The sequence below is a fragment of the Prionailurus bengalensis genome, chromosome B3 (genome assembly GCF_016509475.1).
Source record: "Prionailurus bengalensis isolate Pbe53 chromosome B3, Fcat_Pben_1.1_paternal_pri, whole genome shotgun sequence".
Lineage (NCBI taxonomy): Eukaryota > Metazoa > Chordata > Mammalia > Carnivora > Felidae > Prionailurus > Prionailurus bengalensis.
The window spans coordinates 37,446,994-37,464,194 of NC_057355.1; the positions used below are offsets into that span (position 1 = coordinate 37,446,994).

The window sequence follows — 17,201 nt, forward strand, 5'->3', positions numbered from 1 at the left end:
ATCATGTTCTTGATCTTGAGAACATTTTTGTATTTGAAACCGGGGGTGGGGGGGGGGGGAGGAGAACCAAAGTAAAACTTGAGCTGTTTTGTTTTAATTTGTAATGCGAACAATTCTCAAAACTCTATTTCCAAAGAGGCATATGCTCATTAGCAGCAGGAAAGAAGACAGTCCACCCTCTTTCTCTAATGGAGATATCTGGCCAAGGATTTATCAACTGACTTACTGCCCTGTTTCTTTTTTATATAAAAGAGTACTGGAAACCAACAAATAGATACTATTCTGACTATATACTCAGGCACAGCTGAAACAAGGGGATTTTTATTTAAATGCTTAAAACCTTAACAATAATGAGGACTACTCTGAATTTTCTAAGAAACTTATCTTCTCTCACAGCTACATAATATACTTACAAATACTTTAATGTTCAATTAAGACAACAGCAATATGTTTCATATAACATACCTGATTGTCTCCTGATAAGAAAGGAAAGAAATCTAATCCTGTGAGAAAAAAAATTATTTTAGTTTTGAAAAATAAAACAAAACAAAAAACCCTCCCTAATGCCCCAGTACTCTAGAAACAAATACAAATCTTAAATGCTAATTCTAAATTCATTTAGAATTTAAAAAGAAGAGCAGAAGCCCACTGTTGGTCTCTCCCCTCTCTAGATTACCAAGGCTGAAGTTCAAGCTTTAGCCATATTTGCCCTCCTTGCAACTCCATTTGTGGGATTTGGGTCACTGCCACCCTGCTGGATCGAACATGATCCCTTACACGGACAGAGTACTTTTCACCAATTTTTCTTGACTTCTCTTAACTAACATTTCAAACTACTCTAATGTACTCCTCACAAGCACCTGTGAGGTATGTCATTATGTCTGGCCTCATTTTGTGGGTGACAAAGTTTTACGTAGAAGCAATACGTAGAAGGAAGTTAAGCAAGCTGTAGCACAGATTTTCTTTTTCTTTCTCAAATTTGTTCACTCGCCACTATCTGTACCAGATTCCAACTCAGAGATCCTCCAGTGGCATGAGGGCGGGGAGAGATGGGAGGGGTGTGACTGCTGGGGTGCTGCGTCACAGAAGGACTGTCTGGTCCTTGGCTGCCATGGAGTCCATGCAAGCTGCTCCTTCTAATTCCCACTCTCGTCCGCATCGCTCAATGTATGATATGGAGAACAAGAAACCCATGTGAATAAAAGGCCTCATTCTGATATCTAAGCTTGGGGGAACGGATAACAAGCAGATGTAGATAAAAATATGACGACACAAATCCTCTGAGGATCCATCCACTGTCTACACTGGAACAGGTTATAACATGAGGATCTGCAAAATGTACAGTCCCTCTGGTTCCTGATGTGGACATCTGGCAGTAGCCTCAGTGAGAAATAGGGCTGCCTTGTCTCAGAGTAGCCACTAACCACATGATGTGGGTACCCAAATTCACTAAGATTAAGTCAAATGAAGAACTGAGTTCTTCAGTCACAACCACCATGTTTCAAACGCTCCATAACCAGATGTGGCTAGTGGCCACTGTAAATTACATTTCCCTCCTCGCAGAAAGTTCTACTGGACAGAGCTCAAACAGGGTTTTCATAACAATCATTAAGAATCTACTCAACTATTTCAGCTTCCAAGAATCTTTGCCAGTGGCCCCGGATTTTTCCGTAGGGGAGGGGATGGAGGGAATCTTTCACTTTATATTTTTGTATTAAATTCTCTACAGTAAGCACACACAGCTTTTTGGGATAAAAAAGAAAAATGTTCTTAGATGTACAAATTCTTAAATTACAAAGACACAGAACTAATAATTTTTTGATAATGTAAGTGATTATTATCAACCCCAAATACACTGTGCAGCGAGTATACTGACATTTCAAACTACTTTTAAAAAGAAGAATCAGGTTTGCTGGAACAAAAATTAAAACTTCCCAATGTCTTAATTCAGCATTATTTAAAACATAATACAACACAGTTACCCACAATGCCAGTTGCATTATTAACTGGATTCAGGAAAAAAAAAAATAGTTTTCATAAATATCAAATTGCAAAGCAACATATTGAAAGTCATCCAAAAACAACTTGTAGATCACTGAAGGTCACAAAACCTTGAGATCCTTGTACTAGTCTCACCGCTGGTAGTAAAACATTGGCTACTAATGAAGGTACAAACAAGGAACTGGGTCTGTATTTATTTACGACCACCATGTTAATTTCTCTCAGTTCACCAGGCCCAAGCCCCTGTTTTTTCAATCTTTCCATTCTTCCCTAGACTCACCCGGAGGAAGTCTATGTAGATCAAAGGCATTCATAATGCTATGTGACAATAGAGAAGAACCAGTGACTCACCTTGTAGGTCATAAGGCATGGGTGTCATGTGGAAAGGATGCCTGTAGTCCTGGATGAGGGATGTATTAATGTAGCTTGTGTCTACAGCAGGGAGGCTTGGGGTGCGGGACACTGGAGATGCTTGATGTGGAAGACTTAATATGCTAGAAGGAAAGGTTCGCATAATTTTCATGAGTCAGTTGAACTTTTAATTCTAACAAGGGGACCGCATCTTGCAAAATGAGTCCTAGCTTTTGTGCTGAAAATAAAAAGACAAGCAAAGCAATACATAATTTAAACTATCATAATTATTCAGAAATAATCTGTATATAGAGTAGCACTTTGCAGGGGCTACAGGGAGAAATGGATGGGTAAATGATATATCCAACATTCATAAGCCACATGCTGTCTCATCTACACTTTTGGAATGCAGGGGGAAGGCATGGCTGAGCCACTTCAGCGAGATATGAGTGAAAGATATCTATAGCAGCCAAAATTTGGAAACCTTTTAAAAATAAGCACTGGAATGCTGTCTAGTCAAAAGTATAGGTATGTCCCCACAAAGAAAACACACACAGACAAGCCTGGGAAATGGCAGCAATCTGAGCAGTGGCGCTAACAGCTGGCCCCCACACTTGTAATCTTTACGAGAACAGAAACACGGTACTGTTTATCCTGGTATTCCCAATGCCCCGCACACTTGTCGGCACACTGTTTGCATACAAAGCCTGCTGAACGAACGGAGGCAGCAAGACAAGAAGATGTGCTCCAAAGTGAACAGGTGGTGGATAGGTTTTAAAGAGAGAATAGTATAATGGTGGGGGGGGGGGGAGGGCGGAGGGGAAGAACGGGTCAAAAAAAAAAGGGATTCTGGAAGAAAAAAGTGAAATGTTTAAGTAGCTGAGAAGTTAAATCTTTTTTTCCTTACAAAAAATTAATTAAAAAAGCAAAATGGAGGGGAAAAGATGAAAAAGACAAGAAAGAACTGAAACGATCTTAAAAAGAAAAAGAATTCTAATAGTTCTGAGCGCAAACATAAGGGTCATGTGCTATCCCAATCATCCAAGAGGCTAACAGGCATATAAGTCATAGAAAATAAAGAACAAAGAAGGTATAAAGAGGCTATTTTTTTGCTTTTAAAACTTCATATAAAGTACTTGGGTGTGGAGATTCAATTTCGATGGTGCAATGCAAGTTCAGAATATTTCAAAAGATGCCAAGGTTGGATTTCCAGGAATAGAGTTCTAGTTATGACCATCCGCCACATTTTCATGAATGGGATATGAAACATAAAATATACTCTCTTCTGCCTCATAAAAAATGTTTTGTCTAATGGAAACTTAATTAAACCTCTTACATCTATAAAAAGTACCATTTTCCATTAGCTGTCTCCTCTGACAATGCCTAAGGGATTGTAAGACAGAAGAAAGCAGTTGAAATGCTAGCCTTTGAAAATATCTTGGTATACCAAACAGCAAAGGAAATTTCTGGATGAATACTAAACACTCACTGGCTGAAGACAGCAAAATGTTTTACATTTACTGATGTTTGCCTCTAATTCCTGGCTGGCTCCTTTTCTTTCAATTTTGTGATATTATTCTGAAGATGCATTTCCACCTTTACACTGCACAATAACAAATACAATATGCCTAGGGTTGAGGTTTTTATTTATTGGCTAGTCATTATTGTAAAATGGCCACGAATGATGAATATGGCATTATTCTTCTAAAAATGCCATAAACTTGGAGGTTGCTTGTTTTTATCCGAAAACAGAGAAAGGTCTGGCATTGGTAAATACTTTATCTGGGTTTAATTGGTCACTGGTAAGCTCAGGAAGCAGTTAATGCACCTAATGTAATTTTCCAAACATAATAAACACAACTAGTTTTGGAAAAACAGCAAAGCAAATGTCCAAAGAATTGAAATACCAGATTTCTAAACACTCCAAAAAGTTTCCTTTAAGGAAAAATGTATAGTCAGAGAGCAAAATTATTGCAGTTTATGTATATATGTGACTACTATAAATATTCTACAGAGTAGAAGCAACTTACATATATAATGGTGCATTTAATCCATTAGGTATACACCCAGAGATTTATGAAATACCTTTTAACGTTACAATTATGGTATTTAAAGAAATAATATGGTAATATGTACTTGGTCATAGTAAGATTTAATATTAAATATAAAATATTTTGGGATCAAGATTCTACAGATATTTGTTCTAACTATACCGGCTTCTGGCAATTTGACATTTTTTCCCCTCCCACTCAGATTTATAAAATAAGTTGGTGTAAAAACAAGGTCAGGTTTGTTGGGTAACAGGCATCCGGGTAGGCTTTCATCAGATGTAAATCTTCATAAGGTAGGATTTAAAGTAGAATCAGTGTTTAGATATTCATGTTTTATTTTTTACATAGAATAATGATACTGCTATTAATGTCTTTATTTCTGTCTGACGTGTGCTGATAAGCTACTCTGGAGTGAAAATACTAACCTGTGTAACAGGTTTGATTGTATTATGAAGATTCCTGAGTCAGTTTCTAACAGGCAAGTTACCTTTATCATAATTATGCTCTTTTTACTGCTGCAACTTCTACCTTTCAAGTAACTACAACTATTACCAAATAGAAGATCTTTTATCTCATCAAACAGTATCAAACCTGACAATGATTTGACTCCATGCATGGGAATGCCTGCCCTTGGTCTGGTGTTAACTTTCCCTCTGGAACCCTGAAATTTTGCAACAATGCCTTCTCTCACTTAACATTCTTTCTTCAGGCACTACTGTTCGCTGGAAGGAGATTATTTGACTAGCTCCTACTCAGTTACAACAGGCCACATCATTCTCCCGATATATACCTAAAAGGGGGCACGCCTATTTCTAGACTTCTCTTTGGGGTGCTACAACTGTGCCTCAGCAAAACATGAAGGCTTCTTGTTGAGAATCTCCGACGTGTCTCATGAGGCAGTCCATTTAAAGAGCACAGCTCCTTGTCTTACCATCCTCTACAAAATGTGAAACTCTTTCAAGTTAGGACTGTGCTTACCCATTTTATTATCACCCAGGTTAGGCACAGGGTGTTTTACATAAAGCAGATAACAGTATTTGCTAAAGAGAACTGAAGCATAACCAAGGTACTGATAGGGGACTAGTGGGAACTATGGGAAATGAGTCTGCAAAACAGAAAGCATTGGCACTGCAACTTTAGTCTCTGGCTTCCTTCACTGCCCACCTTACACACTCTGAGGCAGCTTTAATGCATTCCTCTGGTCCTCCTCTGCTTTCTACTTGAAATACTCAACCTAGGATTAATCTTAAAGCACACATTGCGAAAATGTTCTAAATCCTACGAGCAGCATTAAGACACCTAAGAACGGATGAGAGATGTGAGTTTTCTCAGTCCCAACTCCTGAATCAGATGTGTGGGAATAGGGGAGCAATGTGTGTTTTAATGAGCGCTCTGGGTGATTCTGCCAGACACCAAAGTTTAAGAACCAATGTTCGAGAATCATCTTCTGGTATGATAAATACTGCGTCCAAGGGACTCCTTTAACGCATTGTCCCAGTCCCTCAAATATATCACACACCTGGGGAAACTCCAACCTATTCTTTGATTACTAAGTTTCACAATCATGCATAATCATTTCATTTGGCTGATCTTTTATTTCATTATTATTTTTTAATGTTTATTTTGGAGAGAGAGAAAGAGAGTGAGCAAGTGTGAGCGGGGAGGGACAGAGAGAGAGGGGAACAGAAGATCTGAAGCAGGCTCTGAGCTGACAGCAGCAAGCCTGATGTGAGGCTCGAACCCACAAACCGTGAGATCATGACCTGAGCCGAAGTCGGACACTCGACCAACTAAGCCACCCAGGAGCCCCTACTGGCAGAATTTTTTTTAACTGTATTTGCAAAATTAACTTTCCCAATGACTTGTTAAGGTCTCAGTTACTTACCCTTTATTATTTAGTGGTGATGTGGGAGACAGGGAAGGACAGGTCCTCTTGGCAGAAGGCTCTTCCTCCTCTTCATCAGATGAACTGTCTATGGTTAAATCAATCACCTCCACTTTCTTATTTTTATTTGAGGACGGGTGGTGAGAAGCCACCTGATGCTCCAATGTGGAGCTCAAGCATCCTGTGTAGGAATGAGTAAAACACAAGGTAAAAAAGACCCATGACGACACGTCTTTTTTTTCCTCAGTGTGTCTATGGGTTAGTTTATCAGTTACAGTTTAGACTTACAATGTTGTTAGGGGCAGAGAGTAGAAAACCAACAGTGGCTCTGTTCCCCTAAGCTTAAAACTACTATTGATTATTGGTTGTTAAAAGTTTTTTGTTTTTAATTTTTTTTATTATTTTTTGACACACACACACACACACACACACACACACACACACACACACACAGAGTACAGGAGGGGGAGGGGCAGAGAGAGAGGCAGACACAGAACTCGAAGCAGGCTCTAGGCTCCGAGCTGCCAGCACAGAGCTGGGTGCAGGGCCCGAACCCACAAACCATGAGATCATGACCTGAAGATCATGACCTGATCTTGAGCTGAAGTCCATGCTCAACCAACTGAGCCACCCAGGTGCCCACCCCCCTTTTTTTAAAAGCAAAAAAAACAAAAAAACAATTCTGAATTAGGGCAAACAATCAAAATGTATGTCTACTTCAACATAGAAGCAGTTTGAAGGTAAAGACCATATATTACATATGTACCTAGGATACTTAGGAAATGTATGGTAACACTTTTTAAATGTCATAGCATCCTTCCAGCAAAAACATACTGAAAACCAGAAAAATAACACAAATGGAAAAGAAACATTCACTAATCTTTACCAAACCTCTTAAAAATTTTAAATGATACCATTTCAAAAGTATGACCTTACAAATGACTTATTTGTTTGTTACTTTGAAATCTTACACCAGAAAAACTTTAAAGCTAGCAAAGTGAATTTAAAAGGAGTTTTACTACTTCTGAACATTTAATAAATAATTTAATAGAGTCATTGAGCTACCCATAAACTGCTGAGTTTTTCGGAAATGTGTACTTTTTTAAAAAACTTATTTTTTTCCAGTAATCTCTACATCCAACACAAGGTTCAAGCTCACAACCCCAAAATCAAGAATCGCATGCTCTACCCACTGAGCCAGCCAGGCACCCCCAGAAATATATGCATTTTAATAGTAAAAATCAAGGCTACACAATAACAGGGAGACTGCCCCACCCTTCTGGAAAACCAGCACTCACCATCAACTCCATTGTAAGAGGCAGAAACTTCCTGTACTTCCTTTTTGGATCTCATAGGTGCCCAAGAGCCATCCTCCTTAAACTGTATTTCATCACAGTCTGTACAGTACTTTAGGATTTCCATAAACAAGCTATAAAAAGCAATTGGTCCTTTGAATATCACATTCTAAATGAAAACAGACTAGAAGTATTGCTGTTCAAAAAACATTCAGACCTCCTATATTTTGTACAAGTATAAATGAGAAAGAAGAAAGCAGAACAGATAAGTTGTATTTGTTCTCAAATTCTAGGGCTAAATAGGAATATAGTTACTTAAATTATGGTACCTTATATGAGCAACTATTATGTAACTATGAAAAATGAAGTTTTCAAACATTTTTAATAATAGGGGAAAATACACACAGAAAGTGGGAAGAGGCCAAGAAAATAAAATTCTTCATTTTAAAAATAAAATTCTGTGTGTGAGTGGTATATAAACAGCAGTTATTTCTGACTGGTGACATTATGAGTAGTTCTATTTCTCCTTTATATTCTTGTGCACAGTCCAAAGTATCTACAATAAGCATATCTTATTTGATAAACTGAAGCAATACATACAAAAAATATGTACTGAATGTTAAGTCTCCTTGAAAAATAACATGCAGATATTAAGAAATGGGATTTGCAAGACAGTGGATAAAATTGTCAAATTCTGAAATGAAACCAAAGGCTAAAAAATATTAATACCGTACAATCACAATTATGTGAAAACAAAAATTAGAAAATACACCACAAAACCCTTTCATTTTCCTATGTTTTTCAGTTTTTCTTAAATGTGTGTATAGATATGTGTACATGAGTATATGGTTTTTAAAATAAAGAAAAATCCCAATTGATGGGGGGAGGGGATCTAGAGCTATATAATATACAGAGTTGGTAAAATATCATTCAATTTAGATTTATCAGTGATCACTGTCATTTCTAAAAAATTAAACATAAAACATTTAAGTTACACGTTTACTCTTTTCCCACGTTTGGCCTGACATCTTTCAAGCTCTAGGTTACACTGTATTGCTAAATGTATTCCGCTCCTTATGTTACATCTTCAGGCTCCTAAGTTTTCTCAAATGCTGTAGATAAGCTGCCTTAAGTGTCTTGCTAGAGTACAGGAAATATCAAGAAGATCCTTCTTTTCACAATTTATCCTTGTTCAGCGGCAAAAAGGACAAGAAAGGAGTCTAGAGAATAGGGGTGCATTTAGAGAAACACTCCAAGATGTCTGGAAGGACAGAGAAAACACAGGAGTGTTAAAAAAAAAAAAAAAAGATAACTGACTATTGTGATGCCGTAGGCGGACAAGAAAGACAAAGACAAGTACTTCAGAGGAAACAGAAACAAAGAGAGCTGCTATTCAGCATGTTGATCAGTTATGAAGCCCTTACAGCCCTTACAGTGGGGAACAGGTATGATGAACCAGGACTGAAGGAGAAAAATCTGCAAAAATAGGTTAGCTTCTACTAAAAAAGCCTAATGGGGGTGTGCTGAAATTAGCCAGAGTGTCACAGTCCTGCCATTCATTCTTTCTCTAATATGGCCTACATGGCTGGGACAGATGGGACTCATGTTAGGAAAAGGTGTAAGCATACCCTGCTTACAGCCAGTGCTACTTTAAATGGTAAAAGTCGGGAGAGACAAACGGTAAAGCATACACTTCCCAAACAGAGGACATCAAGTTAAAAGGGAAAAATGCTCACAATATTAATTACTTACTTTGAAAAGTATTAATTTCTAGAATCATGAAAATTCTAAAAATGTACTACTTAGAAAACACTACCTGCAGAATTTTCATCCTAAACCTGATAGATCACAAATTCAGATAATAGATGGTCATTCCAAGGTATAAGGAAACACTTTAAATCAACATACCCATCAATAATAAGGTGTTCATACGGAGCCTTCTTATCACAGACAGGACAAACCCAGGTTGGTTTTTTCTCATTCATCTGAATGTAAAGAGTTGCATCAAAACACTGTAGGTGAGAACATGTTAGGGCCCGACATGGAATTGTCAGCCGCATTTTACCAAGCTTGAAAAGAGAGAGACAAAAGCAAATATTAGACAATGGTCATTCAATTTAAGTTTTGATAAAAATCTCCTGAAATGCAATGTGTATGTATTCTGACTTAAAGCATATTGTATTTACTTTTCATCAATATGAAAGAACATTAAATACATTTCCTATGGACCCTACATATTAAAAAATTATAGGATTTCTTTAGATATTAAACACAGTGACTCTGGAAAGTCTACAGGGGCACCTGGGTGGCTCAGCTGGTTAAGTGTCCGACTTTGGCTCAAGTTGAGATCTCACGGTTCATGGGTTTGAGCCCCGTGTCAGGCTCTATGCTGACAGTTCAGAGCCTGGAGCCTGCTTCAGATTCTGTGTCTCCCTCTCTCTCTGCCCCTCCACAACTCACAGTCTGTGTCTCTCTCTCTCTCTCTCAAAAATAAATAAACATTAATAAAATAAAATAAAATAAGAAAGTCTACATCAAGGGTTATTCCACCTCACATCCATAGCTCACAGATTAGCTTTTGGGGGAAAGAACCATGAAGCCCTTAAAATTATATACCAAATTCTGTAAGGGTGTGCATTTTTCCAAAAAGAGCGCTGTCACCAAATTCTCAGAGTAGTCCCTCATCTAAAAAAGTTACAAACCACTTTACAAAGGATTTGAGGAAATGAAAAAAGAATGTCACATTAAATACTGCAAGATAACAGATATGAAGACGTTCAACCTGATCTCTGAATGAGATCCCTAGGATGTCTGGCATAGTTGCCAAATGGCAGCTCTGAGAAGGAGGTCGAGTGTGTGCACTCTCTGTACTTCTCCCCTCCCTGGGCATTATCACACACTATTCGGCAAACATCCCTAGACCCAGCTCTCCACCATGTTATGAGACTTCCTCTTCTCGCCTTAAGCTGAGGCTCAATAGTCTGCCCTATGAAAAATGAAACCTACTTCATCCGGTCCCTGAGATGGTAGCTTGCGCCCCGGGCACGGAAGCCGCACTGCGAGCTGCCGTATCACAACTCCTTTCCTGGGGGCCGCCTCACACGGTGCAGCTGGGTTGCCACCGTTCCCTGCCCCCCTGCCCAAAGGCTACAATGGCTATACAGTATGAAAGTTATCTACTTTCAATAACCACACTGTTTGCGAACCAGGAAAAGATTCTGGACATAATCTGCAAGCTTGAAAAATATAAAGGCTTGAAAAGGGTAGGAGTTAAATGCGGAAAAAAAAGAGGAAAAGAGTTTTGGCTCAGAAGAATTTCAGGAAAATGTGCAATTTCCTAGTCTACCAAGGAAATTAACTGTCATTTGTGGTCCTAAATTATTGTTCTGGTACCAATGATTTAGTGTGCCTCTAGGAAAGGCACTTAACCTTTCTGGGCCTCTTTTTCTATCTCCAAAGTAACACTGCTTCCTCCTCACTTCAACAGGATGTAGTGATCGAGAACAAAACAGGACCCAGAATGTGCCATAAACTTGTGAGAAGGGAGTAGCGCCAGCTCCGTGTCAGAAGCATGGACAGGGGAGACACAGAGAAAACTGACAGCTCCTTTCTCTGGGTGCCCACCCCACCCTGTGCGTGATAATGTACTATCTGTTTATGTATCTGTCGCCTTCTACCAGAAACACACCCGACTCAGTTCCTCATCCCTGGCACCTGGAAATAAATGTATGTGCTATACACAGCAGGAAGACGGTCCTGTGTGTGGACACTTAAGGCTTTGTGCTCACTGAGCAGCTCTGGGAGGGAGCACTCATGGAGAGTGTGAGGCCCTACACAGCACTTTATGAGCCTGTCCCGAGTACGAATTCTGGAGTTAGACTGCCTAGGTTTGAATCCTGGCCACGCTAGGTAGTGTGAGAATCCTGAATGTCATTTAGTCTCCCTGAGCCTCAGCTTTGTAAAATGGGGGTAAAAATACCATCTACATCTTAAGACTGTGGGATTTAAACTGTATTTACTGTATGCTGCCGGACACATAGTAAGTGCTCAGTATATGTTCCCCCATTACAATAAAACTACAGAGCCACTATTTGCTTCCAATTACTTTGTCAGCTAGTGGGAAACACACCCCCATTTCAGCTCAGTACTTCTTTCATTCTGTGCTCACATAAGATTAGGCAACTCATTACTCCTTTCTACTCTTCTATTCAATTTTTATGATTTGATTTACACAAGCACCTGATAAAAAGGCCAAAAAGGACAAACTAGTTCTTTTAACAGAAGAATACCTATTTGCTGTTAGCTAAGACATGCTGCATTAGTCTAGAAACATTTTCCAAAGAACAATCTGGATGGTGATCCTAAATTAATTTTTTGTATCTTAAAGCACACCTTAACTTACCTGTGAAATAAAATTCCTACCGCTTAAATACTAAGTAGAGAAATCACAGACTTGAAAATCCTAGACAAATAAAGTAATTGTGGATAAAGTCCATGTAGTACAGAACTAGTGAGCCACTTCTGATAGTTTATGAAGACAATGGATCCGAAGGAAGAAGACTATTTTCAGAATGCAAGCCACACAGCCACAGAACTTATACTCTGAAAAGCAGTTAACTCTCTAAACAATCGTCTCACATGCCTCCCTCCCCCCTCATAATCCTCACTTGGTCAGCTCACCTTTTTGGTGACAGAGTAACTCTCAAGCCCTTATGATCAGCCACACTGACAAATCTGTCTACAGGATTTTTAAGGAACACTGCTAAGTGAACGCTGCAGGAAACACATTTATAAATGGGGACAGAAAAAGAAAAGTTCCCCTGCAAATGCACTGTTGATTAGCTGTCACAAAACGCTTTGCTTCAAAGAATCACGAAGTAACTGTTATGTGGTAATACTCCCCATGCTTCTGATTTTAAAAACAATCTCTAAATCCTAAATATTTACCTACAAATGGACACTGACTTCTCTAACATGGTATCAGGAGAAGAGCAGGGCTTTAAACATCTTCATCTCATAATTACAAATTCCCCTTTTTCCTTCACAGGACATTGGATATTTGCATCATTTGCAAATAAACACTCTGTATGCAACCCCCAAACAAGTTTTCCAATGCCACTAGCCCTACTATAATATATAATTGTACTACTTAGTAACTGATGGCGCTGAGAGAGAAAATACCCTATACCCTAGAGATGTTCAAGCTAGCTTATGTCCAAAGGACCTTAAAGAGTCAATAATATGTATTTTTAAATCTGGTAAAAAGAAAGGAATAGTGATATCAAGAATAATTTCACTTTTTCTTCATCGTCATCATGTCATAAATAAATTCCCAAGGAGTTTATTTATTTCTTTTATCAACTCCAAGTCATTTGCATTGAAGTTCATAGGTCTGGGGAATATCTTACAAAGTAGGTTCTCAAACATTCTTCCAGCTGTATTTTTAATAAATCAGAACTAAAATATTCCCAAAGAACAAAAACATTTCTAATTATTTTCATTGCCTTTAGCTAAATGTTCACAAACAACAGAAACTCATTTATTTTGAGCTGTGTATATCACAACAAGGGCAATTCAAATGCACAGTCAGACATCATATTTACATATTTCAAAGGGAACAAATCTTTTTTATTATTCTATAAATTTGATATATAGATGAGTTGTCATTACTAAGTTTTACTTTTTAGAATAAAAACATACCTAAAATATACTGCCTTAATGTTCCAGAATAATTGTAAAGGGATTTTCCCTTTAGCCAAATAGAAATCCATAAAAGTATTATAATTATGGATTATATATAGTTTTTTTTCTATATACTGAATTTTAAAAGCAGATGTCAATTTAAAATGAACTGCTAAAACTGTTGAAACTAAAAAGGGAAGAAATGGTGGTGATATGGAAAGAAAAATTAAAAGCTGGTGCACTAAATTAAGAGGTGCAAGTGGCAAAACGTGATTAACATTTTCTAATAATATAGAGATCACCTGAACTATAAAATTTAGAACTAGTTCTATAAGTAAAAACATCAAGATTTATATTACAGTGCTCATTTATGTGAATAAATGCTTCATCTAATGATATAAACATCATATATATTAGAACAACTGTAAACGCTTTTAAAAGGAGACTGCAGAAAAACAAGACTTCTTCCAGTGATTTAAATGGGAAATGAAGCTTCTGCACTTTTCTCAATTTCTCATAGTCTCTAACCTGGTATTCTGTAATGAAATGGGATGACAAGAAAACACATGGAAGGGGAAAATAGATAAATTGGGGCTTGGGGGAAGGAGGGGAGGATAAGCAGGTATCTTTTTTTGTTTGTTTTTAATCTTTGTCTTCTTCCTACCTTCCACTCACTTGGTTTGTGAGCCATTTCCCTACATGTTAAAAAATGCCAGCTTCCTTTACACCATAGTCTATTATAACATTTACCTAGTTACTTAAGAATCCACCCCATGACTCTGCGGCCTATATTTTTTACTGTGGTAAAGCATGTAACATTAAATTTAACACTATAACCGTTTCTAAGCACGCAATTCAGTAGTGTTAAGTATATTCACATTGTTGTGCAAGAGATGTCTAGAACTTTTTCATCTTGCAACACTGAAATTCTATAACCACTGATTCCTCCTCCCCTCAGCCCTTGGCAATCACCTTTTTATTTCCTGTTTCTATGATTTTGACTGCTTTAGATACTTCATATGAGTGGAATCATAGAGTATTCCTTTTTTTGTGACTGGCTTATTTATCAGAATGATTTAGTTTCATCCATGTTGTAGCATATGACATGGTTTTCTTCTTTTTAAATGCCACATAATATTCCGTTGTATGTATATACCACATTTTCTTTGTCCATTCATCTCTCAATATACATTTGGATTATAATAACCTCTTGGCTATTACGAATCATGTTGTAATGAACATGGGTGTGCAAATTACCTCTACGAGATCCTGCTTTAAGTTCTTTTGGATATATACCCAGAAAAGGAATTGCTGGACCATGGGGTAATCTTATTTTTAATTTTTCCTGAGAAACTTCCATACTGTTTTCCATAAGGGCTGCAGCATTTTACATTCCCACCAACAGTGCGCAAGAGTTCCAGTGCCTCTGCATCCTCACCAACACCTGCTATCTTCTTTTAATAGTGGCCATCCTGATGGGTATGAAGAGATAACTCATGCGGTTTTGATTTGCAATTCCTTAGTGATTAGCAATGTAGAACATCTTTCTATGTGTTTATTGGCCATTTGTAAATCTTCTTTAGAGAACTCTCTATTCAAATCCTTTGCCCATTTTTAAATCAGGTTGTTTTGTTATTGTTCTTGTTGAGGTATATAAGTGTCTTATATATTCCAGATGTTAACCCCTTATCAGATATATGATTTGCAATGATCTTCCATTCCACAGGTTGTCTTTTCACTCAGTTGTTTTGTTTGTTTTGTTGACATGCAGAAGTTTCTAAAGTTTGGGGTAGTCCGTTTGTCTATTTTTGCTTTTGTTGCCTGTGCTTTTGGTGTTATATCCAAGAAATCATTGTGAAATTCAATGAAGCTTTTCCCTACATTTTCTTCCAGGAGTTTAAAAGTTCAAGGTCTTAGGTTTTAGGTCTTTAATTCATTTTGAGTTATCTTTTGCATATGGTGTAAAGTAAGGGTCCAATTCCTTATTTTTCATATGAATACCCAGTTTTCTCAACACCATTTGTTAAAGAGACTGTCATTTCCTGGCACTCTTGTTGAAAAGGAACTTGGCCCATAAATACAAGAGTTTGTTTCTGAGTTCTCTATTCTGTCCCATTAGTCTACATTATCTATCTTATGTCCATGCCACACCATCTTAATTACTGTTGCTTTGTAGTATGTTTTGAGATCAGGGAATGTGAGGGTTCAAACTCTGTTTTCATTAAGATATTGCTTTGGCTCCCTGGGGTCCTTTGAGATTCCACAGGAATTTCAAGATTTTCTTTCCATTTTCTGCAAAAAATACCATTGAGATTTTTTTTTTTTTAATGTTTATTTTTGAGAGAGAGAGCGCGCGAGTACGAGCAGGGGAGGGTTACAGAGACAGAGGGAGACAGAATCCCAAACAGGGATACAGGGCTTGCACTCACGAACTATGAGATCACAACCTGAGTCGAAATCAAGAGTCAGACGCTTAACCTAGACACCGCTCTATTGGGATTTTGATAGGATTGCACTGAATCTGTAAATCACTTCGGGTAGAATATTTTAACAATATTCAGCCTCTAATCCATGGACCTGGGATGTCTTTCCATTTACTTATGTCTTCTTTAGTTTCTTTCAGCAATGTTTCATAATTCTCAGTGTACACGTCTTTTGTTTCCATGGTTAAGGTTCTTCCTATTTTATTCTTTTTGATGTAATCATAAATGGGACTGTTTTCTTAATTTCCATTTTGGATTGCTGACTGTTAGTATTTAGAAACACAACTAAGATTTTGTATCCTGCTGAATTTGCTTATTAGTTTGAACAGTTTTTTGTGGAATCTTTAGGGTTTTCTATACAAGAGATCATGTCATCTATGAACAGAGATGATTTTACTTCCTTTCCAATTTATATGTTTTATTTCTTTTTCTTGTGTAATTGCTCTGGCTAGAATTTCCAGTACTGTGTTGAACAGCAGCGATGAGGGTGAGTATTCTTGTTCCTTATCTTAGGGGAAGAACTTTCAGTCATTCTGTGCTCAGTACCATGTTCACTGTGGGCTTTTCAGGTACAGCTTTTATTATGTTGCAAAGGCTTCCTTCTATTCCTGGGTGGCTGAGTGGTTTTAGGACGAAAGGGTACTGAAATGCTTTTCTGCATTAAGATAATCATGTGGTTTTTGTCCTTCATTTTGGTAATGTGGTATATCACATTGATTCATTTTTGTATGCTGACCATCTTTACATTCCAGCTACAGATCCTACTTGGTCATGGTGTGTGATTTTTTTTAATGTGTCTGGTTTTGGAATCAGGGTAATGTTGACTTCAGAGAATGAGTTCGGGAGTATTCTCTCCTCTTAAATTCTTTGGAAAAGTTTAAAAAGGATTGGTGTTATCTCTAAATGTTTGGTAGGATTCTCTGGTGAGGGCACTGGGGTGCTGGACTTTTTTCTCTGTTGGGAGATTTTTGATTGGTGCTTCAATTGCTTCACTAGGTATAGGTTCAGGTTTCTTATGTCTTCATGATTCAGTCTTGGTAGGTTGTATGTTTCTAGGATTTATCTATTTAAGTTATCCAGTCTGTTGGAATATAATTGTTCATAGTAGTTTGTTACAATCCTTTTTCTTTCTGTCATATTGGATCATCAGTTGTAGTATCTTCTCTTTCATTTCTCATTTTAGCTACTGGAGTGTCCCTTCTTTTTGCTTGATCTAACTAAGGGTTTGACAATTTTGTTGATTGTTTTGAAAAACCAACTCTCAGTCTCATTGGTTTTTTGGGGTTTTTTTTTTCCCCTATTGTTTTTCTATTCTCTGTTTCATTTATCTCTCTGCAAATCTTGGTTATTTCCTTCCTTCTGCTGACTTTGGGTTTAGTTTTTTTTGTTTTTGTTTTTTATTTTTCTAGTATCTTGAGGCATAATGTTAGGTTGTTGTTTGAGATCTTTCCTT

The 17,201-nt window shown here is 37.5% G+C and overlaps 1 protein-coding gene across 6 annotated transcripts in view; it reads right to left on the minus strand.

The window, feature by feature from the left end:
- Positions 1 to 17,201, minus strand: part of PIAS1 (protein inhibitor of activated STAT 1) — a 125,966-nt gene that overhangs the window by 4,145 nt on the left and 104,620 nt on the right. For 5 of the 6 annotated variants that reach the window (XM_043554061.1, XM_043554059.1, XM_043554063.1 and 2 more), the window contains exons 9-13: positions 9,492 to 9,652; positions 7,587 to 7,717; positions 6,289 to 6,469; positions 2,353 to 2,495; positions 466 to 503 (exon numbers count right to left, since the gene is read on the minus strand). In XM_043554061.1, coding sequence (XP_043409996.1) covers positions 466 to 503; positions 2,353 to 2,495; positions 6,289 to 6,469; positions 7,587 to 7,717; positions 9,492 to 9,652 — 654 coding nt within the window. The remainder of the gene's footprint in view (positions 1 to 465; positions 504 to 2,352; positions 2,496 to 6,288; positions 6,470 to 7,586; positions 7,718 to 9,491; positions 9,653 to 17,201) is intronic. The other variant, XM_043554064.1, reaches the window with a different exon arrangement.